General features: G+C 47.0%; 1 protein-coding gene across 3 annotated transcripts in view; it reads right to left on the bottom strand.

Annotated features, from left to right (window-relative positions):
- MAN1C1 (mannosidase alpha class 1C member 1) overlaps nucleotides 1-24,909 on the bottom strand; it is a 321,546-nt gene that overhangs the window by 159,070 nt on the left and 137,567 nt on the right. For all 3 annotated transcript variants that reach the window (XM_069622732.1, XM_069622733.1, XM_069622734.1), the window contains 2 exons: nucleotides 24,646-24,761; nucleotides 7,397-7,477 (listed from right to left, as the gene is read on the bottom strand). In XM_069622732.1, coding sequence (XP_069478833.1) covers nucleotides 7,397-7,477; nucleotides 24,646-24,761 — 197 coding nt within the window. The remainder of the gene's footprint in view (nucleotides 1-7,396; nucleotides 7,478-24,645; nucleotides 24,762-24,909) is intronic.

Genomic DNA, 24,909 nt, shown 5'->3' with positions numbered 1-24,909 from the left:
CACGTGTCTGTTCACCGTGATTCGGCTTCATTTTCCTGTTATTCGTGTGTTACATTCTTCCATAGCTTCGCCACCTGCCGGGGGCCTCTTTATCTCGACCTTCACTGGCTGGCTGGTATGCTCTGAAGTTTCGATTCTTCGAGGCTGCCACTCTCCTCCCTTCCTTAGGTTGACGTCGAATTTCCAGGCATCGAGCTGCTTCTTAATGAGTTTCGATTCCGCTCTTTCCCTTGGCTGGAATGTGAATCTTAGCCTGTTTGCCCCTTGCAACCTGGACTTGATTCTGCTCTACAAAATGGAGTCGCACTTGTATAATGTGCTTCATTGAGGGAGATATATAATTGGCGCTTGCTGCTTTATCCTTCTACTAAGCATTGCAAGCAGTACCGTTTGCTTAGCTTCTTGCGTTCCCAGCCTATTGACATGCATTCAGTCAGTTGCATATTTTCATCCTCTCTTCATGGTTACGTTCTTCGTGCTGCAACGTTGTTTCGTCTTATATGTCCATTACGTCAGTATCCATAGCATCTCATCCTTGTGTGACTTCCTTTAATCCGTATCTTGTTCGTCCGTGCGTCTGTCTGGGCCCGTGTGTTGTTCACCATTTGCCTTCGATTAAGGCCCTCTGGGTCTCTTCAGGGACAGAATGTAATTTTCATTTCGTGTCAACTGCTGGTATGGTTGTCTCAATGGATACTGTACAGCCCATGGTTGTCTGATCAATGGTGATTCGATAGGTATACAAGTCCTTCTGAAGGGTATTGGACAGAGCCCCACCGTGGCTCTCTGTTGGTTCGTTTGCTCCTTATACATCACATACCTTGGCGAGTATGCTTCAGGTACCTCAAAATGGGGACCTCCTCTACAAACCTTCAGAGGGAATCACAGTTATGCCTGAAACACATAGCCCAGTGCTAAGGTAAACTGGGCACACTGATGAGGTTATGGCGATCGAGAATATGGCATTTAAAGTAAGAAATTAAACGGCCTGAAGAGGCTCAAACAGAATCTCCACCAAACAGTTCAAGACCAGCAGGAGATCCAAGGGAAAGAATTGAACACCTCTGTGGAAGGTGAGAAAGGAGAAATGCCTTTAAAATACAGAAGGTGTACGTTTTAAATAATGTCCCCCCCATGCTGGTGAAAAGCACTCATTGATGCTAGCTAAGAACTCACAGTGGAGACAGGCACGCCCATTAAGAAAGCATCCCTGAGAAATTCCAGGAACTGTCGGGTCACAAGAGTGTGGAATGATTTTCTTAGAGATAACCAAAGAAGAAAAATATGATTAGTGCCTAATGTAGGACATTAGAGGAGAGAGGGCTCTCACCTTCTGGTTGGAGGTTGGATGAGGGCATCTCTAATGATACATCATTGGTATTCAATCAAATATCAAAATCTCAGGGATATCAGGAACCCAAATTTCTGGAAGCCACAAGGATCCGTGCATGGTAAAGTCCTGCTGAGGTTATCTGCCCAAACCCTCTTGCCTGGATTGTAAGAAGATTTCAGATGAGTCTCTGCTCAAAGGCCAATGTTTTGACCAGCATGGCCAACTCCAGGCATGTAGTCCAGCAGGGTCTGTTGATGTACGCTTTAGAGACTAGATTGCCCGCTCAGTTTAGGACCGGTGGCTGGGCAAAGGCATGAACCGCAATAAATATCACATTCAATTCACTCAACTTCAATGACATGGGTGCATCCAAATGACTAGCAGTTCTAGATTGAAAAAAACAAGAAATGTAGCTCAATCACAGGCATCAGAAATCTCCACTACTGTATCTGAATGATTAAGATCAAAGACCCTGAAAACGTGAGTCCTGCAGCTTCCACTGTAGAGAGAGCTGCTCTGATTCAAGATCCCAGACTTCCAAGCCCGACAGCACCTGTGAAGGGTCTAGTTGAAGTCAGAAAGCTTCATGAGACATGTAGGATGATTTCCTGTGCATATCGGTGTCCTGCATCGAATGAGTCCTGTGCGTGGGCAAATGTGTGTGTATGAATGCATGCATGATTGACACCCAAAAGAAGCCAAGAATCATAATGTGGGGGAAATGTGTAAGCATTTGAATATATTGAATGTGCTACTAAAGAAGCAAGAGACGAGGTGCACTATTTCCCCCCAAAACATCCAACTTTATGTTCAGAATTAAAATGCTAAGCTTCCCTCCTGTGTGTATTGCTCCCACTACCTATTGTGACAGACATCCCACCACAAATAACCACTCTGACGCTTTGAATAAAATCCAAGGGTGTTTATTAAAATCTTAATGGTCAGAATGGCTACTTCTGGTTTTGATTCTAAGGGACTGGGAATGATTGGCACCAGGGCCGTAATTTTCCTCTCTCAACTTTCCTGGTCCTGGGACCCACCTACCAGTGGCAGATATCCCTAGCAGGCTGTTAGGTGTTACCGATCGGTAGTTACTATCTGTTCTTCTAATTATGAATATAGGCGATTTTCCCTAAGACACTGGCTATCTGTTGCCCTAGGGACCTTATAACTTTCCCTCTCTTAACGTTGGTTAGTCTCTCTGGGAACAGGGAATGGTTCCTTTCTTTCACCCAGCGTCACACTCGCACCTTTCACAGTCTCTCACTCCTGACCATTCACTATGCTGATCCCTTCTAATTGTTCTCCTCTCACCACATCACTGTCCCTCCAATCTTACACTCCCCCTTTCCACCTCCACCCTTCCATCTGACTTCCTTTTCCCACTGCTGCTTTTAAGGAGTGTGACAGGGGAAGACTAGGGAGGTTACATAAGGGCTTTAAGCCCGGCCACCTTTTCTACGGGGATTTGCTGTATTAGGGAGTTTCTCTGGGTGAGCTGGCTCTTCTTTTCTGGTCTGTGGTTTTTCTTGTGAGGATGTTATGCAGCGCGATGCCAGGTCCTGCCATGGACCATTCTGGCAGGTAAGGAGATTGTGTGAGGATACCGGTCTACACATTCTCTGGTGGCCAGGGTTTTTGGGGTCAGGCTCCCTCCTATCCCCGATAGGCCCTGTCACACTATCCACTAATTAACCCAATCGCTTCTTCCTCCGTGAGTTCATAGGGGCTGACATGAATTGGAGTAGAAAGCACTCGGGACCGACAAAGACTGATCTGCTTAAACAAAGGCTTAGTTAGGCTATGTACATATCTTGGCCAAATTAAAAATATGGAAATGAAACAAACAACAACAGGAAGGTTTCTCCTTGGGGTTAACTCATTGCCTCTCCAGTTTTCAAATCCTAATCCAGGTTTCCTCCCTGGAACAGATGATAAATACCCAGGAACTCTCGGGCCTGGGGGTTTGGGTGACCCTGGACTTCCTTCTCGTCTCCTTGGTTGATGAACTCAGGTCCTGTGTTTCTCATTCTGGGTCTCATTGGACTCTTGGTTTTTGGTCTGTAGATGTACGTGGGCTCACCCACTAGACCTACATGAGGGTGGAATAACAGGCACTGTAGTGGTGGACAAAGCATAATAACTTTCATCAAGAGGCTGGTAGGCTTCATTCTATCCAGCAGCTTGATTTCTGATTCCTCGCCTCCTCCCTGTCTCAGCGTCCTGCCCTTATCCACAAAGGCCCAGTCCCTGCTTTCCACCTCCATCGGCAGCAAAATTCTCAAGCCCAAGAGAACCTCTCCTGCATCTCTCCCGTTGCATCATCCGACTCCATCTCTCCAACTGCACATACTTGACCCTTTGACATGTGCTTGTTCCTCCAACCCTACCTGGCTCACCCTTATCAGGACTTGAGGTTGCTTCTGCCTCCACTCTACTTCCAGCCTCCTGGTCGACTTCCTGATGTTCCCTCACACCTCCTTCAGAGTGTCTCTTCCAACCTCCACACTCTCTCTCTTTCTCTTATCGACTGAAACTGCCCCCGATTTCTCCCTCAACCTACTCCTTGTTTCGCCTTCCATCCTTGATGATGCTCTCCCTCTTTATGCCTGCCAATTGCCCTTTCTGACCTCTTTTTTGATGTTCCCTCTAATTCTGCATGAATATCTAACTCCAATCACACATTTCTCCACTCCCTCTGCAACTCTCTTGTCATATCCACCTTCCTTATAGTGCTCTCTCACTCTTCCTCTGTCCTGCTCCCACCACTCGCCTCTGCCCATGCTCCTTCATCCACCTATCTGCTACTCCCACCAGACGCCTCTCTGCATTCCTTCCTCCTCCACCCTACTTCCAACCGCTTGCTCCACTTCAATCTCGGGAGGGTAGCTCAGGGGCAACACGCTCGCCTTGGAAGCAAGACAACACAGGTTCCATCCCCGGGTCCGTGCTTAGAAACCTCTGGGTACTAAGCGAGTTATAAATAACCAATCATATCATAACCCTCTACTTGTTCCCAACAGATTCTGCACTTGGCTCAACAACTTCTTACCCCATCATGCCGTCCATTTCCCCGATTAGAGGAGTAGACCGGGTAGGCCTGAGGGGGGAAGGCACACCCAAAATATGTAAATGCCCACTCAGCAGTGCTGTGTGGGCCTTTACAAATGCTAATATCACTGCGGGTGGGGGCAACTACATTAGCTTCAGGCCTCACTTGTTAGACAATACTGGCTATGTCTCTGTCCCCGATAGTCACATAGGGGCCTAGCTCCTTCCATTGGTCTGCCCCCTCTGGAGTGAGAAACCCTGTGTATACTTGTGAGGACCTGGTACAAGATTGTTTAAGCAATTCCCCTAAATAAATGTCACCTGCTGGGAATATGTTTACACTGCAGTGCACAGCAATGCGGACCAACACTCTCCTGCCGTAGTCCTGGAGAAGATGGCGTTGTCTGGGGTGTCCCTTGTGCACCGCTCTGAAACCAGCATCACCACTGCATTCTCTAACCCTAGCAATGGGACTGCTTCACAGGGCCTGTATGTCACTACTGCCACAGACGCTCCGAACCTTTGGGATGTGGTCGCATTAGAGGTAGATCGTCTCTGCAGTCACCCCAAAACACACTGTTTCAGGGCGGCTGTGCCCTTTATTGGCTGCAAATCAACCTCACATTTGGAAAAGGCTCGAGAGTGCCCAAACTAGTAGCACATCCACCGGCCATGATGTCAATTGGATCAAACACTAGCTAGGGGCAATTGGTGGAACTCAATGAATGTGGCAAACGTGGCCCAGAAATCAGGCATTCAAAAGTGGAGCATAATGTTATATGTGTACGCCTTGTTTTGGGGGCATGTTTCTAGTCCCATACATTGTTATCAAGGTTGCAGAGTCGTGGCAACCGTGGGAAATCAGGCAAGCCAGATACAACATGCAGGGCTAGAGAACGTAGTCAAAAGGAAGGCGTTCTCATCCTCAACACCTAGGTCATCACATCGCCCCTCACGCAACCTGACTCGCTAAGCGGCGCCTACTCTCTCCTCCCCGCCACCCGTTACATCTGTACCCCTCCTCCGTGCCCCTCTGTATCCTACTCCCCCGATGTATAGCTGAACTGTTACCTCTGAAAAAGCGCTCCGTTATACATCAGTAATGTTGTATATCTCTGTAAAGCGATGCGTTGCTTTTCGAAGCTAGATCCACGGTCAATAAATACGGTATCAGGTCATATTATCCCCATGAATAATGTCGTCATTCATATAGTCACCGGGAAAATGCATAAGCAACATTATTTATGGGGATAATTTATGGGGTAACTGGGAGCAGGGATTGCAGAGGTGTTCCCCGTTCCCTTTAAAAAAATATGGGGGTTGCAGGGGTGTCCCCCGTAGGTTCCATACGGTAATATTGCCGCAAGAAAACAGCACCATTCTTGTATGCCGATATTTTTGCGGGGATATTAACCCATGGAACCATAAATACCATACAATAGCGAGAATGTGTCACATAAAGCGGCTGGACTTCTGCTCCATTTACAGACACATTACCATTCTGAATGGTTTGTTATCCGGCACTTTTCAGTCTGTTGTCGAGAGGTTATCTGTGAAGATAGCAATGACTTGTTATGTCTAATAGTGGATTCCACATAGCATGACGGATAAAGCTTTTGGTGTATTGGCAATTGTGGAATTTTGAGCCTGTTATATTATTTTGTGTCATACCCTTAAATTGGTTCTCCTAAAACATTGTGCTAGTAGCATGTGGAGGAGTGAGCAGGTGTATGCCTGCCATGTACACATGCAATAGTATGTATATAATAATGTCTGGTGTTTACTAATCGAATGGTGCAAAGATAATGGGCCAGATTCTCAAAAAGCAGAGCAAATGAAAGGAGCGCAGAGAATGCGCTCACTTCATTTGCTCTGCTTTCAGAAACGCTGAGGTCACCTTATTCTCAAAGATGACCCAAGCCTTTCAGGAGGGCTGGATAGTTGGCAAGGGTGCGCTGTCCCACCCTGTTGCATACATTAGTGTTGAGCGCGTGCTCCCAACACTAACGTATGACAGGCACCCAGCAACCACATGGTTGCTGGGAGCGCATTTCACCGAGACGGGCTGTTAAAGGGCCCATCTCAGTAAAATGCAGAAGGAAAAAAAACATCTCCGGTTCCGGAAGCACCTCAAAACCTTCCTCTTTGCTTCTGCTTTCTCCCCCCCTCTCCCCTGCTAAATTCCTGACTGAAATTGCACTGTATCTGCAACTGGGCCACTCTCACCGATCTCGGCCCTTGGCCCAGCCACTCTCCCCTTGCACTGCCTCCATGGCAACCCCTGCACTGCGGTTGGCCCTTATTATTATTTATCTGGTTATTCTACTTCCCCTGTACTGCACTTTCCCCTCTCCCTTCTCCCTTTCCCTTGCACTTTTCCCTTCCCCTCTACCCTTGCACTTGCGCGATCTGAATGACACTTGGCCTATTAGGATCGTTGTCTGTCTTCCCTTGTTCCCTCCCCCTACATCGTCGCGCCTTGAAACACTTGTTTCAGGCGCGTTACAAATAACATATCATATCATGTCCATCCCTTAGTGCGACAGCCACACAGAAATGAGCCTGTCCTATGATGTATGCTGCACCCTGCGCCTGCTTCAAATGGGTAGGGAGACGACCCTTATTCGGATGTGCTTTTATATTCCCTGAACCCCAGGTTTATTTGTACAAATGGGCAAAGGGCATCCGAAGGAGGGCACCTAAGATGCCCTTAGGGAATTGGCTGCTTCTTTTTGTGAGCCAAAAAAGGTTTGAGAATCTGGCCCAATATGTCTACAAGTGTAACACAGAAATAGCTACACTCCAATTTTACCAATTGCACAGCTGTACGTCACCCTGTTGCATTCAAGAAAAAGACAGCATTGTCTGTAAGTTGAGAAGAATGTGCTATAAGACCTGCCAGTTAGAAATGCATAATGATCCCTCTATTTTTCTTAAGGCGGCTTTGGAAAGTATTTACAGACAGTCGAACTGGAGATGACATCGCTAAGAAAGGGGACGCATTTAGCTTACCTCTTCTCCGGTGAGATAGTATGCGGATAGGAGACCTCCAACATAGCGGATGTTAATTTCAAACAGAGACGCCTCCCCATGCTGAAAAAGGAATAAGCACGCAGCGTTAATTAAACTGGAAAAAATACTGCTTCTCTGCCAAATAGAACATTGTGCTGCATGGCTCCCATACGAAGCCATTAGCAACTATTTCCCTTTCTGAAAGCTGTACCCTCCTAATGGCATGGCATGGCAGATGATTGTGCCAGGCGTGCCATTTCCTCCGTCAGGTTATTTATTTATTTTTGGGTACATGTGAGGGGAGAGGGAAGTGGAACCTAGGCGTTTTCTAGATTTTCTGTAGATCTCTCACGGCTCTCCAGTTCACCCATGGGCGCAGACAGTGGTCATGAAAGCAGGGGGTTGGGGGGGTACAGGCGCTATTCTACCACGCAGATACGAATGACATCTTAAACAGATGTCACTCGGAACCTCTGAGTGGAATATATCTCCCTAGTTAACAGGTCTGCAACCTTCGACTCTCCAGATGTTTTGGACTGCAATACCAATCAGCCCTAGCTAGCATATTCAACGGTGAGTGGCCATGGGAATTGTAGTCCACAACATCTGGAGAGCCGCAGGTTTCCAACCTCTGCGCCTAGTAAATAGCTACCCATTGATAACTGCATATTGTATGTAATGAACTTATCAGTTATCAATTGGTGGAAATGTCGAAACATTGTCTGGTACTAGATATCCTCAATGTGTCACGATTCAACTGTAACAAGATCGACCCTGAAAATGTAGAGAACACAAATATCTTCTTCCCATGTTTGACTAAAAATGTCAACGATATAATGTGTTTACTGTGACAAGGTCAGTGCCTTGGCCTTGTCAAGAGTGCAATGGGGCAGCCTTCCACAAAGCAAACGCCGCTGGTGGGAACCCAACCCTACTCCTACCCTCTGTGACTGCCCACATGATTACAGTAACCCGTTGTCTCACACCATGCATCAAACACGCAGTGATCGCTAGGTCTTTTCTATTCTTTTCAGAGACACCCATCACGAGGACCGTCCAAGCAAGAATGTCCTTTGAGTGCCCCACATTTTTCCCGAAACTTTTAAAGGAGACCCTAGACCCAGAGGAGAAAGAGCAAGCAACCCTCCACTGTCCATTAACAATAACTTGCCAGAAGCCCTAGACCACCAGCAAAGTTTTTCAAGGGCTTGGACCCTCTCCACCAAGACACTTCCCTGCGGTGGTCCCAACCCATTGGCCTACATGGGACTCCATGGAAGTTCCACGGCATGAATGTGCAGAGAACGCGGGCGGTGTAGTTCGCTTTCTATGCCTTCAGGATGCACATACACAACCAGGGCAGGAAGACAAGGAAGGATTGGCGTGGGGAAGACTGCCAATCCCCAGAGAGGAGGCCCTGTATAAGGGAACAGCAGGATGTGTGAGTTGTTCAGGTGAGGTCGGAGGAAGAGGCAGACCAAGAGACCAGCAGGAGGAAGAGGCGCAGTGTGGAGGATATCATTTGAGAAGGTGAGGTATTGGTTTAGTGAGTGCACGGGTACTGCTGTATGAGTGTGCGTGTTAGTGTGGCACGTGCATTTAGAAAGATTAGTGCAAGGAGTGATTGTGAAGCGGATGGTACTAAGTGGAAGGAGGGTGTTTGAATGGTGGTAGGAAGAGAGTAGCATTGGGACAAGGAGAGTACTAGTGGAAGGAGGAGATTACCAATGGGAAGAGGAGAGGAGAGTGTCAGTGGGAAGAGGAGAGTGGTACGGGAAAGGGGAGCGTGGCAGCAGGAAGATGTAAAGAAGTAGTGGGAGGAGGAAAGTACTACTGAGAGGAAAAGAGCAGTAGTGGCTTGGAGGGAAGAGTAGGGTGTAGAGGAAGGAGTGTAAACATCTAAGGCTCGAGGCTAGGTCTAGGCGGGGTGAAACATTGAAGGGATGGAGAATTGATGAGGAGTAAGGAGGAGTGGTGAAGTAGTGATGGTAGAAAGGGGAGATTCGGCATTTTAGAGAACACCTGAATTCAACAGGGTCATTATGAGGAACTAACCCAACTCCCTTCAGCATTTTAACAACTGGACAGTGTAGGGACAGTTAGGACGTCCCTGAGGGAGTTCAGATGGCTGGCATTCAGGGAAACATGCATACTATAAGAAAGTGATTAGACAGGGTCAACATTCGGTAGCACTAACTGGGGGGAGGGGTGACAGATGCCTGGATTCGGGAGGAGGGTGGGAAGATGAGAAAGAGAAACAACCCTAGGCCACACAAATAAAAAATAAAAAATCCTTGAAGGGTCTCGAGATTTCTGTGCCATCTGTGTCAAAACTTCTTCAGGATATTGGTTCCTGCCTAGCTCCGATTTCACCTGGATCCTGCCCAGCCTACAAGAATATCTTGCCCCACCCCTTCCATGGGGAACAATCTGGTGCCCCTGCCCTGCATCACTCCTTTTTATACCCTACACACCAACAAGCAATCCTTCAAAACTGCAACCTCGCTTCACTCGGCCTACCAAAGCTTGGGCTGGCGGGCCGTTAAACCCCATGTCCGCCCCGCAGCCAGGGCGTGAAATCTATAGACTTAGTGGAAGCCTGGTTGTGCATTTTGCCGAGATGTGTTTAGGGAGCCCTTGAAGTTTGAATGCCAAATTGTGGGTAGTCTTTTTTATTCCTCCGCGGCAAATCTTAAGCATATCATTTTGGAATGCCAAGTCAGATGTCTAAAGTGACAGAGCGAAGTATAGTACAGTAGTATAGTAGCTGTCAGGGCCGGCCTTGGCAGCAACAGCGCCCTGGGTGGCAAAACAAAAATTGTGCTTCCTTCCCTCCATGCACACCCTTGGTCATGCGGCGGGAGCACATTTTTCAAAAGGCTCTGATGCGAAAGCATCAGTTCCCTGTTGTCATTAAATGCGCCCATGCTACTGAGAGAGGAGCGCATTTAATTTCAATAGGGCGCCCGCCGCGCCTTCTCTCACCACGCTAGCTCGGGGAGACCTTGAAAGACACCCCTGAGCTGGCGTGGTGGCGGGCTAATGGCGCTCCGGGTGGCCACCCGGGAGGCCCTGTCCCAAGGCCACCCTTGGTAGGGGTATCAGGTAATATTGTCCCCATATATAATGTCGCCATACATATAGTCGCATGGAAACTGCATAGGCGACATTATATATGCTGACAATATATGAGGTAAATGGTTTGCGGGAGTGTCTCCCGATCAGTTTAAAAAAAAAAAATGTCAGGGGGTGCAGTGGTGTGCCCGGCATGTTCTTTATAATAATGTCTCCGCAGAAAAACTGCGCCATTCTTGCATGGAGACATTTTTGCAGGGACATTATCACATGGAACCCTTGGTAGCTGTATGAAAAGGTGAATGCAGAGTTGCTTATATTTCATGTTCATCATACATCCCGTCTGGCACCTTAACATTAAATCCTGAAATAAATCCCATAGTCCATCTCAGCTTGTAGGGCCATATTTCTCCTTCTCCTTCGTGGACGCACAGCCAAGATATAGCACTATGGGTGGAGCGTTGATTTCCGAGATGGTTTTCTGTGTCACGAATAAGATGCTGTGGCTAAGGCTCCCTTCGGGATTGGCCTCATCGCTCGTGCCACGATTCTATATCTTCGCTCTTCAAAGCCTTGGAACGTCGGATCCACTAAGTGCGAGGGAGGGGGCAACAGGGGAAGTGCCATGGTGGGGAGTGCGGCGAGTAAGTGCAGGTGACAATAACATAAAAGAGTGCCTAAGGACAGTCCAGCATCCGTTGGCAGTCCAGGAAAGTGGATAGAGGAGCGGAAGGCTGCAAGTTATGCCATGTTTTAGGTTTACAATATGCACAAAGGCTGCATGCAAATCCGCTCTAACATTACTGGTCACCATGGAAACCATTCAACATACTTGGAGCCTTCAAATAGGACGGAATCTGCAAGTGACAGCATAATAAAATGTCAATCATTTGTTGCAATACTAACCCGTTCTGAAAACCTGCATGCGTATTAGTGCGGTACTCCAGCTCGCGTGTACTCTTCCTGCCCACTCTGGCATATAGTTAGCAGTATTTAAAGTCTGCATTTCCCCATACAATACTAAGCTTTAATTTCAGATGTGCCGTTACACAGCCCAACCTCTGTTACTCCTCAATCTCCTTGACCAACTACTGCCCCTCCCCCATCCATTCAATTCTACCAACTACCTTAAGTGTTTTCAAATGAGGATTCACAGAATCCAGGGAACATTATTTCAGAAAAACGCTGGCATCCATAATATCCTCATGGCAATAAAAGCCCCTGGGGGAAAACATCACCAAGCCGCCTTTTAAGAAAGACTACCATTCACCGCTAACCTTAAATACGATAAATCTGAATTACTATTTTTTATTTTATTTAATGAAAATTACAGGGAAAACAAGACCTTTTTGCCACAAAAATGCTTACAAAACCTTTTAACATTGATTTATAGAGCAGAGGACCGGTGTCCTTAACAATGGTGAGAGGATGTTGGTATAAGACCAAATGATGCGGAGGGAGGTAGAAACATGAACCAGGGACAAGGACAGTCGAGCATGATATAGGAATTGGATAGTGGAGGAAGTGCTAAGTTTTAAGATGAAGGTGTGAGGGTAAACTTCCATGGGGCTGTCAGAGAGGTAGGGCGAAAGGAGAACAGGGAGATGTGGTGGCACAGAATGCTATATAAGTGGTTTTTCACAAAGGAGGAGCGTTAGAAGGTTGGATTTAAATACAGAGGGTGGGTGTAGCGCGGGTGCAAGAGAAAGAGCCTTCCATAGTAAATCGAGCGATGAGAGGAAGAGAGTGGAAATGAAAGGGAGAGCACAGGGCACGAGAGGTGGCAAGGAGGTGAACCAAGGCTTATCGTGGGGAGCGAGGGGGGAGAGTAGGGAGTGAAATGGGCCAATAGGTAGGGTAGGAAAAGTCAATGTATAGTTTTGAAGATGATGATGAGTTTATAATTTGCTCTCTGTCTCAGATAACCAGCCAAACTGACGGCGGGCTGGGGAGGTGGAGGTGAAACAGGAAAGGTTGAACAGTGTACAGGCAGCAAAGTTGAGGACATTGTCGAGAGGTGAAAAAACATAGTTGGGAAGGCCATAGAGTAGACTAGCACAGTAGTCAGATTGAGTGAGAACTAAAGCGGAGAGCGGTACTTATCAGTGTTGAAGGGAAGGGGAGATGTTATTTTTCCAATGCTGAGGAGATTAAGTCTGGGTGCAGTGTCAGATTGGGAGATGAAGAGCGAGATGTTGTGAGATGGGTCGAAGACGACACCAAGGTTGCAAGCAGAAGCAGAGTAGAGGAGCTAGTCAGGAGAGAAGAATAGGAGAGGGGGAGAGGAAGAGATAGTCTGTTTGGATGGAAAGTAGAGAACTTCAGTCTTAGTGCATTTGAACATGAGCATGCAAGATGCCATCCAATATTTGCTGGTGGAAAGCCAGTAAGAAATGGTTGACCACAGCTGATAGGAGAAGCCATAGGAGGTGATCAAGGCACCAGGAGCAGAGGTATAGAGAGTGAAGAGAAGTGGACCCAGGGTTGGCACTTGGGAAACAGCAGCAGTAAGGGGCTGAATGGGGAGGCAAGGCTGTCCCAGGACACCTGGAAGTGTCTGGGGCGAGATATGAACTAAGCGAGGGCTTTGCCTCCCTAGGAGAGATAGTGTTGAGGGAAAGCCAGAATGGTTGACAGTATCAAATGCAGCAGAAAGGTAGGGAAGAATAAAACGGAGGAACGGTTAGCATCAGGAGCGGAAGAGATGTAGTTGCTGGGATTGAGGAGAGCTGATCAGTAAAGTTCATAGGTCGGAAGCCAGACTGAAGAGGATCTCGGAGGTTGTGTGTGTCAATGAACTCAGTGAGCCTGTTGCTAACTACACACTCTAGGATTTTGGAATAGTGAGGTAAAATAGAGACAGTTCAAAGGTTGGCAGGATCTAGGTCAGACTTCTTAAGGATAGGGATAACAGTGGCCAACTTGGAGGAGGATAGAACAGTGGCACTGTCAAGAGGGGAGTTGAAGAAGGAAGTAAGATATGGAGCAACACAAGGAATTATGTGTTTCTCTATGGCTGGGGATAGAGGGTCGGAGGGGGCTCATGAAGGGTTAGCCCTGGGGAGAAGGTCAATAATCTTATCAGGATTAGTGGGGGCAAAGGGAGACATTGTTCCAAGAGAGGAGGGTAAAGGTGGTGGAGAAATGTGAGCAGGTGGGGGAATAGAGAGCTAGATTGTTAGTAGAACGAGTAGAGGAGATGGAGGAAGGTTTAGGAGGTGAGAGAATTGAGTTGAAACATTTTTTGGATGCTCCTATATTGAGAGGATTAAGACAAAATGAGAGAGAGGTAGAAGTCCTTTTTGGCTGAGTCGAGGTATCTAGATCTTTGCGAACTGCAAATATTTTTCCTCATCATTGTTTTCAGGGTGCGAATGGTAGGTGTAATCCAAGGGCATGTAGGAGAGGAATTAGCAGTGAATGTAGTAAGAGGGAAGTGAGAGGAGAAGGGAGTGTTAAGAGCAGCGTTAAAGTTAATGATGGCTTTATCAGTGGATGGAACAGTGAATTTTGCATTGGAGAAGAGAGAGTGGTGCAGGGCAGAGGGAGATAGGGCACTTGGAGGAGGGAAACCTGTAGTTGGTAATGCAAGTGGTAGATGGAGAGTGGGGCGGAAGTAGGAGTGGCAAGTGAGGCAAAGATGGTGGAATGATCAGAGGGAGAAGTAGTGGTGGAGATATTAAAGGTGGAGAGTTGAGAGGAGATGAGAATAAGGTCAAGTGAGTTACCATTTGAATGGGTGGGCAGAGAGCGGACAGAAGAGAGCTAGTGGTTAAGTAGAAGAGAGCTAAAGTCAGTGGATAGAGGAGTGGAGAGAGGGGAGGTTAAAGTCACCAGTGACAATGAGGTGATGATGTGGAGGAAGGAAGACAATTAGTTGGGAGAGGTGGTCAATACATTGACCGGCGGGACCAGGCGGCCGATAGAGAACTATGATACGAATGCCATAAGAAGCAGCTATTGTGGAGATAGTGTATTCCAAAGTAAGAGAACTAGTGGGAGATAGAGGAGTAGGAGAGCTCAGAAGTTTGGAAGATGCGAACAGTCCTGCACTACCACCCCACCAGATGGGCGGGGAGAGTAGGTGATGGTGTACGCAGGGTCACGAAGGGCAGCAAGGGCTGCAGAGTCGGAGGGAGAAATCCACGTTTCTTTAAGAGTAATGAGGTCAATAGAGGGAGACATTAGCCCAATTTTCAAATACGTGGGAGGAGATTTATGGCTGTGATTAACATGCTTGAATGGGAAAATTCAGGCATTATTGCATGTCAATGTTATTGCTGTAGGTGTTCTTGATGGTGATATTTTTACATAGTGCCAGGATTTGCCAGACATATCTGTGAAGCCAAACTGAGATAGCAGCCTCCAGCATATTTATGAAGTTGGAAAGGTAGTCACATTGTTATCTTGAACATGTCAAAACGTTGCACTTCATCTGCAGGAGAGCAAAAGCATTCTTTTGCATCCCAAACGTTAGTTACACTTCTGTGCATGTCTGTGTGTGTATGTAAAGAGCCAGATGTGGAAATGGCCCCAATAGATTAATCTGTGGAGTGGTGTATCATAGCCCCCCTGTAATTGGACAGTAGTTCAAAGACGGAAGTCTGGAGCTTGTGGCTCTAAGTACACCTCACCCTTGACTCTGCTCCTCCCAGCACCTCTCTGGCACCTTCCTCCTCCTATCTGGCCCCTATGCCACCTCATGCTACCTTCTCTGCCCACTATCGAGCCCCTTCCCCTCCTCCAATGGTTGTACTTCAAGATTGTACCCTACCCAGCAACCAGCTCCACGTCACTACTCTTAACTCTCGCTCTGCTGTCAAAAAGTCCTCTGAGATCTGCTACCTCCTCGAAGACGTTGACCTGGATGACTTCACTTTCACCGAGACTTGGTTCACGGCCAGCTCTGTCATGAGTTTGGACACTCTCCTCCCCAATTACTACAAGATTCTCTCTGAGCCCGGATCCAACCGATCAGGAGAGGGAGTAGCTCTGATCATCCACAGTGGATCCCTGTTTCTGTGATTCCTACGCAGGCCTACTCCTCCTTTGAATGCCTGGTCTGCAGGCTCTCTATCTCTCCCAGCCTCTCTCTAACTGTTGCCACCAACTACAGGTCACCTGGCCACGTTGCCCTATTCCGCTCAGAGAGGGATGACCTCTCCTCTTCTCTCCTTGCCTCTACATCTCACCTCCTACTCAGAGAACTCAACATTCACCTGGATGCTTCTAACCCCTCCTCTAGACTCTTCTGCAACCTCTGCAACACACTCTCACTCTATCCATTCCACCCTCTGGTCCGACACTCATCCAGACACACCATGGACATTCTAATCTCCTCAGCCATCCCCCTCTCGAACGCTCACTCCACTTTTCTCTCTTGGACTGACCACTTCCTGCTTTCTTTTCATCTGAAACTCTCTGTCCCTCAGACCAAGCCCACACCAGCACTGCCAACGACCTTCTCTGTTATTCGGCCCTCTTATTCTCCTCTTTCTCCCCGACAACACCTGACGAGGTTTCTAGAAATATCCAATCTATGAAAGTGTCATCCAAACAGGTGCTCCCCTGCTCCTCTAGAACCATCAAGGACCACATTGACACCCTTGCTCCTGCCTTGGACAATTTCTGCAATCACTCTTTTGCCACTGGATCTTTCCCCTCTCTCCACAGGCACTACCCTGAGCACCCCCTCCTCAAAAAGCCTTCTGCTGATCCTACCTGTCCGGCAAACTATCGCCCGATCTCTATCACTCCTGTCCCGGGCAAACTCCTGGAAAAACTGACCATCTCCAAGCTTACTCTCCATACTAAATCTATTGGTTTTCTCCATGACCATCAGTTTGGCTTCAGAACAGCCGGCGGCATGGAACCTTCTCTCCTGAATACCGGTGAAGAGCTGATCTCTAATCGTGGCTCCATCCTCCCTTCTGTCCTCATCCTCTTTGACCTTTCCTCTGCCATCGACACTGTCGACCACACCATGCTGATCAATTGACTCTGTGAGAACCTAGGCATCATGGATCAGGCCTTGGAGTGGTTGGCCTCCTTCCTCTCCGACCGGCCCTTCCAGGTCCAACTTGGGTCTCTTCTCTCCACCACCTCCTTCTCAACATGTGGTGTCCCCCAGGTCTCTAAACTCTCTCCCTGGCTCTTAAATGTCTACTTGGCCCCTTCGGCCCATCTGATCTTTACTTTCTCCTTAAACTTTCAGTGTTACGCGGATGACACCCAGCTCTCTTTCAGGCTCCCCTCAGCCTTCTCTTCTCTCACTCTCTCTCTCTCTCTCTCTCTATCATTCCTGACTGTCTATCCGCGATTCAGGATTGGTGTGCCTCCAACGATCTCTGCCGTAATGCCAGTAAGACAGAGATCCTTCTCATTGGGACTCCTGCTCCAGCTTTCCCACTCTCACTCTGTCTGCCCTCCTCTGGCCGTCTTCGTTCACCTTCCTGTGAGGCAAAAACCTTAGTGTGATCTTCGACTCCACCATCTCCTACGCCCCTCACATCGTGGACCTCGCAAAGAAGTCCCATTACCAGCTGCACCTCCTCAGAGGTACTCTTCCTTTTCTCACTTCCCCCAGAAGCTCACCGTCTCCAGAGCCCTGGTTCTCTCTAGGCTGGACTACATCTTCTTTCTCAATCTTCCTTCCTCAACTCTCCTCCCAGTGCAACTAATCCAGAACAGGACTGCTAGACTTATCTTTGGCCTCAAGCCCACCGACCATATCTCTCCAGTACTGAAATCTCTCCACTGGCTCCCCGTGGCTGCAAGGATAAAGTTCAAGACCCTTTCCATCATCCAGAAGGCTTTCTGGGTATTAGGCCCACAATCCATCCAACTTTCTCTTCCAAAAACCTCCGACGGTCGCTTCAGTAGGCAGGGAGTGGGGGATAGATCTCCCTCTTCTGCAGGTGCCTCCCTCTGAAATGGCCTCCCTGCCCCTCTCAAACTTGAACCGGAACACCTGAAGTTCTGGATGCAGTTCAAGACCTTCCTATTCTCCTCTGCTTTCTCTCTCAACCCTTGACTGCTGATCTAACTGTCTGCTGCAATGACTGGATGCCTGGCTACCCTCTACGCACAACGGGTATCGGGCTCCTCCATGATCAGTCTCCCCTGCATTTTCCCAGAGCCACGCTGCCCTGGTTGCACTTGCTCAAACATTGCTGCATGATCGCACTTCCCTTTCCTCTCCCTCTCCCTGGCATTTCCCCCTTTCCCTCCATCCTGCACTTTGGCACTGTCACACTTGCACAATCTGAATGTCACAAGGCCTAGTGAGATTGTTTGTATTGTCCTCCCTCTGTCTTCCCTCCCTTGACTTGTCGCGCCTAGAAACACTTGTGTATAGGCTCGTTATAGATGACTTATCATATCAAAGATCATGGTCCAAGCTGACCACCTCTACTGACATTTTTTCTCCTTTCCTCAATCCTGACATCTCTCATCACATTACCAGTTGCCTCACAATCATCAGTCATTAGATAGCTTTAGCTGCCCGACGCTAAACTCTTCCAAAATAGAATTAATTTTGCTACTGGCCTCTGATGCAAACCTGACTCTCACATTGCCAACCACCTCATTCTCTCTTCTGGACACCTCCTCTCCCTCACCCAAGGCCTGAAACCTTAGAGTAATGTTTGACAGTGGCTTCAAACTCCAACAGTTCATCACAGCTACTGCCAGGGCTGCTAGAGTCAACCTGCTCAATACCAAGAGATTCAGACCTCTTGGACAAAAGCCTCATCACTACTCTTGTGCTCAGGAAAATTGGATTGCTGCTTGTACTTAACCTTGTTCTACTCCTCCATTATTGCTCTCCCATCAAAAAAGTCTTTAGCATTGCTACTCACACTGTAAGGAGGGTATGGTATCAACAGTAAGACAGACTCAAGTGACCGCAGTTCAAGGGTGTTTATTGAACAATCAATTGGGTTTGGAAAACGCCTAACTAATCCTAAATCTAAAAATGGGAGCAAGCTACGACCATCAAAACATAATAACGCAGTCCTAGTGGTGTCTTGTGAAAATAAAGGGGCCTATACTAATAAATCTATTGCCAATCCTTACCTCCAAATACAAATAGTGTGGGAAATAATGTTATGCAACAGAACAGTGTTCAAGAAATGATATGTCAGGGTATTAAAACTGTTGGCTTCCCTTTCCCACATTTTCAGCATGGCACAATGCGGCACACTCGAGCTTAGCACGGGATTTGGCTTCTTTAGCATGATGGTGCAGTTAATAACTTTAACATCATGGCCGTCTGCACCAAAGTCTCTTTGCCATTCAAAGTCTCTTCTTTCAGAGGGCCTGATGCCACAAACAATAAAGTTCCTTTCCTTTATGTATTTTACATATATGTACTTTTCTTAGGTGATTTACTATTCACCTCGGATCGCCCTCCGCCGGGCTTGGATCCACTTTAACACACTGTTCTCAGGATTATTTCTCTGGTGACTCATGGTTCACCCTGGATCCTCCTCTGCCGGGCTCAGATCCACTTTGACACAAAATCTTCCATTGGTCTCCCTCTGCTGGGCTCGGACCAACTTCATCTACTTTGCCATCAACTTTCTTTACTGTATCAGCATCGAACACCTACGAGTCTGCGAAGGATTTTGCTTGACCCGTTGCAGGGCCACTTCGATTCACAATCCTTTACCACTTTTTCACTTCCTCTCAGCTGGATACCTTATAGAGACCTTCGAATGAGCACCCATGCGTTGCTGGATCACTCTGTCAAAGGTATAGTATCTTAGTTTGAAAGTTCAATCACTCATCTGCAGTTCAACTTTACTCGCGTTGGTCATTACACGCGTTTCATACAATGTTCGTTCCAGCGCTCGCCATACAATGTTGCTGCTTTCAACACAGTCCAGTCATGTATCGGTCTCCACAACTCACCGGCTGTGTTGATTTCACTGATGCTGCTTTGGTGGAGCCAAGGTCAGTACCATGGCAGCTGGTGATTCTCCCCGCCTTGATTATCGACACGGGAGGGCCTATACTAGCTCTGACACACAATGCAGGATTCCTCAGCCTGGTCTCCGGGGGGCTTTGTGAAAGTAATGGTTGCTTGTCGAAAAAGGTCAAGGGAACTTCCCTTCTTGCAATCCCCTTCTGTATTGACGTCTTTCTCCTTGAGTTAAACTGTCATATTGGAACTACCGTTTCCTCGTGTGCTTTGCCTCGCTCAGAGTGTGCTCTCGTACTCTGCCTTTTAGCCGTGTGGGGAAGTGTAATGGAAGTCAGGTGTGTGTGATGGTCAGTAATTGTCTGGCCTTGCCTGACCATTGTATTGGGACACATCCGGTATACTGCTCGGGTATTAGTCTGTTTTCTATCGTTGCAAGCTGTCTGTGAAAAAGTGTTTGTGTTGTAAAAAGGGGGGGATCGATTTCCCAAATATCTTACCTGGTAGGATGGGGTAAAGGTGTTACAGGGAAGGGGACACTGCATCTCACCATCCGGTCTCCCACTCCCCGAAGACCCCTCACCAGGGTAATACTGCCACACTGGTCCACCCCCAGGAATTGGATCCAAAAGTGATGGCCATGTCCTGGCCACCTGGATGACAGATCTCCAGGGACTAGCGGGTGAGACCCCTTCTGGTTTCTCACACACAACACCCTCTACAACTTGCCTGGGTCCTACCACCACCATTCTGGATGGCTCTCTATGCAAAATCGCTCTTTACATTTCTGCTTCCTGTATGCAAAGCCATTCACAGCCTTAATGCGGACTGCATCGCTATGTTCTGCCCCTCCCATATTCTACACTCGTCCTCTCTCCATAACTTCTAAGCCCTGGACCTCCCTTGCCTCATCCCATTCTTTCCCTATACTTGCCCCCTCCTATTGAATGTTCTCCCACTGGACATAAAAGCCATCTCACTTTAATTGAACAGTTCAAAACCAGATTCAAGATCCACCTTCTGGCCAGCGAAGGGTCTTCTCCCTCTCCTCCTGTTAACCAGCACATTTCCATCCCATCCCTCTAAACCTCACTCCTATGCTCCAATTGTAAATATGCAAATATATTATTACCAGCTGGCAGGGCCCTAGGCCAAACGTTGGTTATTGAGTATGTCTAATCCCTTGTCCCAGTGCTGTCACATTCATCAATGGTAATTCACTAACCAGATCCAATGCTAAAAACCTTGTTTTACTCCATCACTCCCGCAGACTTATCTTTGTAATCACTCAACGTCTTTGTGTCTTCCTTGCAGCTAATCATGAGTCATGCACCCCACATCTCTTAGCCCTCTGAACCTAGAGCTTCCCTCTGGAACTGCCTTCCTGCAATGACCGGTTCCACCACCACCAACCATCCAGATTTCCAAAAATTCCTAGAGACTCAGCTGTTCACTTATGCATCCTATCTAGCTTCCATTATCCCGGCCTCTTAAGCACCATTAAGCTGCCACAGTGGCATGTAGAACCTAGACCTACATAAAAACTTGAATGAGTAAATAAGCCTCTTCTGTGTGGATGATTCTCTATATTTTTGGACACAACTACTGTATATCCATTCTCCTCTCATCAACGGGGATCCCAAACGTCTCTGCTAACTCATCTTCAATGGGTGGTGTGATGAAGCAAGGGAATTCATCCCTTCTCCCCAAGGTGGAGCCTCCCCCTTTGAGGAGAGGGACATGCGTGAACCCGCTCCGCAGGCCTCTCCCTAGGGTCTAGGCAAGTGGGACCAGACTGGGAGAGACCCCACCTTAGGGGACAAGGGCTCCTGTTCCTCTAAGAAACTCTGTAACGCATTCCCCATGGTGGCATAAATGGGATTATCTGAGATGCCTAAAAGCAATAAAAACCAATACTGGGCCGGAGACATATTTACCATGTACCATGATTATCAGAGAAAAGAAGTTGTCTCTTTAAGGACAAGCCTCAACTTCACTGTGACGAAGAGGAGATGTTGAGATCGGAGAGAGAATCATACAGCAGCCGGGGAGGTTCTCGGGCTGTGTAACTCAAGCGTAGCTTATCGAATCTGCGAGAAACCGAGGCAGTGAGAAGCCGAGAACCGTTGGGGGAGGCGTGACCATGACTATGTCATAGTCATCTAGCGGCCCAACCAACTATGCCGACACCAACCCGCTGAGACATCCGAAGCAGCACCAGTTGCCAGGAGGAACACTGGACCATCGAACAAAGGGAAAGTGAGAAGACGGCAAGGAGAGGGCGATAGAGAAACCAAGCAAGAAACAAAAAACAAGTGAGAAGGAAGGTCCCAATCGACCGCAGGCGATGGCGATGTTCCCCTATGAGAAGGGAGGTATTGGGGAGAATAGCCGAACCAAGAGGCCAAATGGGAATTGTTACATGAGTGAGGGAACTCGTCCCAGTGAATTTTTTTTACTCGAACTACAAATTGATTAATCCGAGATGTAACAGTATAAGAGGAAACGTACTGGTTAAACCGGAGAATGAAACTATCAATAAGCAGATAAAACCCTGTGGAAAGAGGGGAGAATATCTCAATATTTAAGGGATACAAAAGGGAACCCAGTAGAGAGAATATTATGAAATGAAGGCTTCTCATAATATTAGTGACCAAAACATAAACAAAGTTGGGGAATTTAAACAATCCAGAGGAGAGAAAGAAGGTTATGAGAAGCCCGGAGAACAAGTTCACTACAGGTCGACTAATAGTACCCTGGAAAGGGCAGAATAACTCCTGGTGTCCCAGAAGCTGCAACTGGAGTCGGTTAGAGAGAGAATACTATGTAGTTCAAACAAAGGAACTGATTCAAACACCTAATACCTAGCGCTGTGATACCTCCGGGTCTGGGCACTAACTACAAATACAATAAATAAAATAATAACCAGGACAAGCTAGGAGGGGAAAAAAAGTGAACAGTAACAACCAAGAAAAGATAACTCCTCCAACAGAAGATACCACACAAGGTCGTAGCCGGCCAAACCATGCAGATATAAGTATCAAACAAACTTCACGAAAAAACCCTATGAAAGTAATCCCACAAGAAGAGGGACGACTCAAAGACCTTATTCAAAAATTGCAAACCCTGCTACAGAAAGTGGCTAAACACTATTTGTAAATAAGATACTGAAAGAGCTCTAAAGCAAAGCAGAACTCTGCTTCACCTGGAGAAGGGAGTCATACTCCTTGCCATAGTTGGTTTTGAATAGGGGTAGGATCAGACAGGATTAATATTTGGGCAGCAGACTTTGGGCCTCAATACGAGTCCGGCGGTAGCCATGCTGGAAAAACCAGCAGGCTGCAGCCGGACCCGTAATACCATTCCGCCTCCGTGATTGCGGAATCACCGGGGCATTACAACCCCGGCGACCCGGTAATTCTGGAGGCGGAATTCTGTAAATCCCCATTCCCATGGAGTCCCACAGGACTCCATGGGGATGGGGATCATGGAAACAATGGTTCTGTCTATGACAGAGCCGGTGTTTCCATGTCAGCCGGCAGGCCGGTGGTGTTACTCCTGCCAGGTCAGACCTGGCGGGAGTGACACCTCCTGCCTGCAGGACTCGGAATCAGCAGGTCTGGAAACAACGGAGGCAGTGGATTTACCGCCACCATTGTTTCCGGACCGGCTGACTTGTAATGAGACCCTTTGTTTTGATTTGAACACTTCCAGACAAGTGACGAGCACCTTAGTTATTTATATAGGTAGGGAACACCCCATAGCTATAGGGAGAAATAGGCCTTCTTATTTAATAAATCTGGTTGGAAATGTCTTCAGAGTGCCCGCGTCCTCCTTCTGATTCGCCGGAGTGGGCATGCACAGCAGCGAGTGGCGCCATCAAGCAGCATTCTGTCATTTTGTTTAAATGCATACTTTTATTGAGATTTTATAGGGTACAAATGTAACGGTCCTAAAAATAAATACCAAAATTAACAATAGGGACAAGGAAACAAAGATCAGTCATCGATGCAGAATAGCTGATATAAGAACTAAACCATAATTAAAAGCCAAACGCTAGAGAATGGCAAGATACATATCATGCTTCAGAAAAAAGTATTATATATGTGAAAATAGAAATAAGGAAAACATTTGTAGAATCCTCTTGCTTTCCGTGCTAATTTATTTAGTTATTAAAAATTCTTATAACTCTGCGCCACATACCCGTAGGCCTCGGGGCCTGAAAATGTACAATATTAATATCATGACAGAAATAGGTTATCATAAAAACAGTTCACGGAGATGTATAGCACTGTATGCAAGGAGCCCAAAGGATATTGAATGTTTCTGAGGAATCCTGGGCTATAGGAGTGTAGGGATTAACTTTGCATACATCTGGTGCAACTGAGTAGAATCTTGAGATGGAATGCAGGGCTTAGAATGTTTATCTATGAGGGTGTTCCAGGCTGGTCAGTTGCAAGGATGTAAGCCCCGAGAGAGAGAATGCCGGTGGGTGTCCTATGTCCCCTTTTACTTACCTGACTCCAAGAACTGTATTTGATGTACCTGAACTTTAGTAAATACCTTAACGGTTCACTAGAGTGTTAGAGTCATTTGTGGCCGGATCTTGAATATAACAATGAGGTAGGTGAGCCGGTAAAATAGCCCATCAAGATGCGCTTGTCTTGCAATTGCGTCCAACCAGCATGTTCAAATTTTGATTTAGCCTTTCATCCCAATGAGGTTCATAATTGGAGATACCCCCAAAAAATGATTAATAATCCTTTTTTGCAGTTCTTAGAAGTGGGAGGAATCCGACATTAAGCACCATATACAAAGTGTGATATAAAGCACTCAGGCATATGCTTTATAAGGAACAAACCTCCTCTGCGACTAATAATATCATCTGTATGCCACATGGTGCCCAGTATTTTTAGAAGATATTTATAGTTTTTTTCCTTTAGCTCTGCTTAGCAATAACAGGATTATGCTTATTGCGTAGTCTCCTAGAAACCCACTGTGATGAAGCATTCTACGTATGTGTGTTCTGCTTTCATTGCTACAGTGATGTCTTGGTGTGTTTTTATTTTTAGGTGTGTGATTTTAAATGCACAGCACTAACAGTCCTTAATGTTTACGTAGATCCTTTTAAATCACATTATTATTACTAATAATGGTAATAATAACAACAATATTTGAATAATTGACAGTGTACCATCCAATTCCTTTCTTACATTGTATTCATGGCGGGCCCATTAAGATTGCAACTTACCACGTTCAAGTCGAGGCTGGTCTCCACCCAGTCCTTTGCATCTTGAAATGCCTCTGTCAATTCCATGATGTACAGGGTATCCAAAGCATCCACAATCGTGGCCCCTCGAAGCCCCCCTGCGTAAAATAAGCATGATACTAGGTTACAGGTCATGTTCCATAGAGGTGTGCACATTGTTTGGTTTCTGCACATACCCCATCATGGCATGTCTGGCAGATTCATTCATGCCTTACATCATACATAACTGGGCAGGTCATCAATTAA

Source organism: Ambystoma mexicanum, chromosome 11 (assembly GCF_040938575.1).
Source record: "Ambystoma mexicanum isolate Mex_15411 chromosome 11, UKY_AmexF1_1, whole genome shotgun sequence".
Classification (NCBI taxonomy): Eukaryota; Metazoa; Chordata; class Amphibia; order Caudata; family Ambystomatidae; genus Ambystoma; species Ambystoma mexicanum.
Note: the sequence above shows the minus strand (reverse complement) of the source record. Positions and strands in the feature narration are given on the sequence as shown.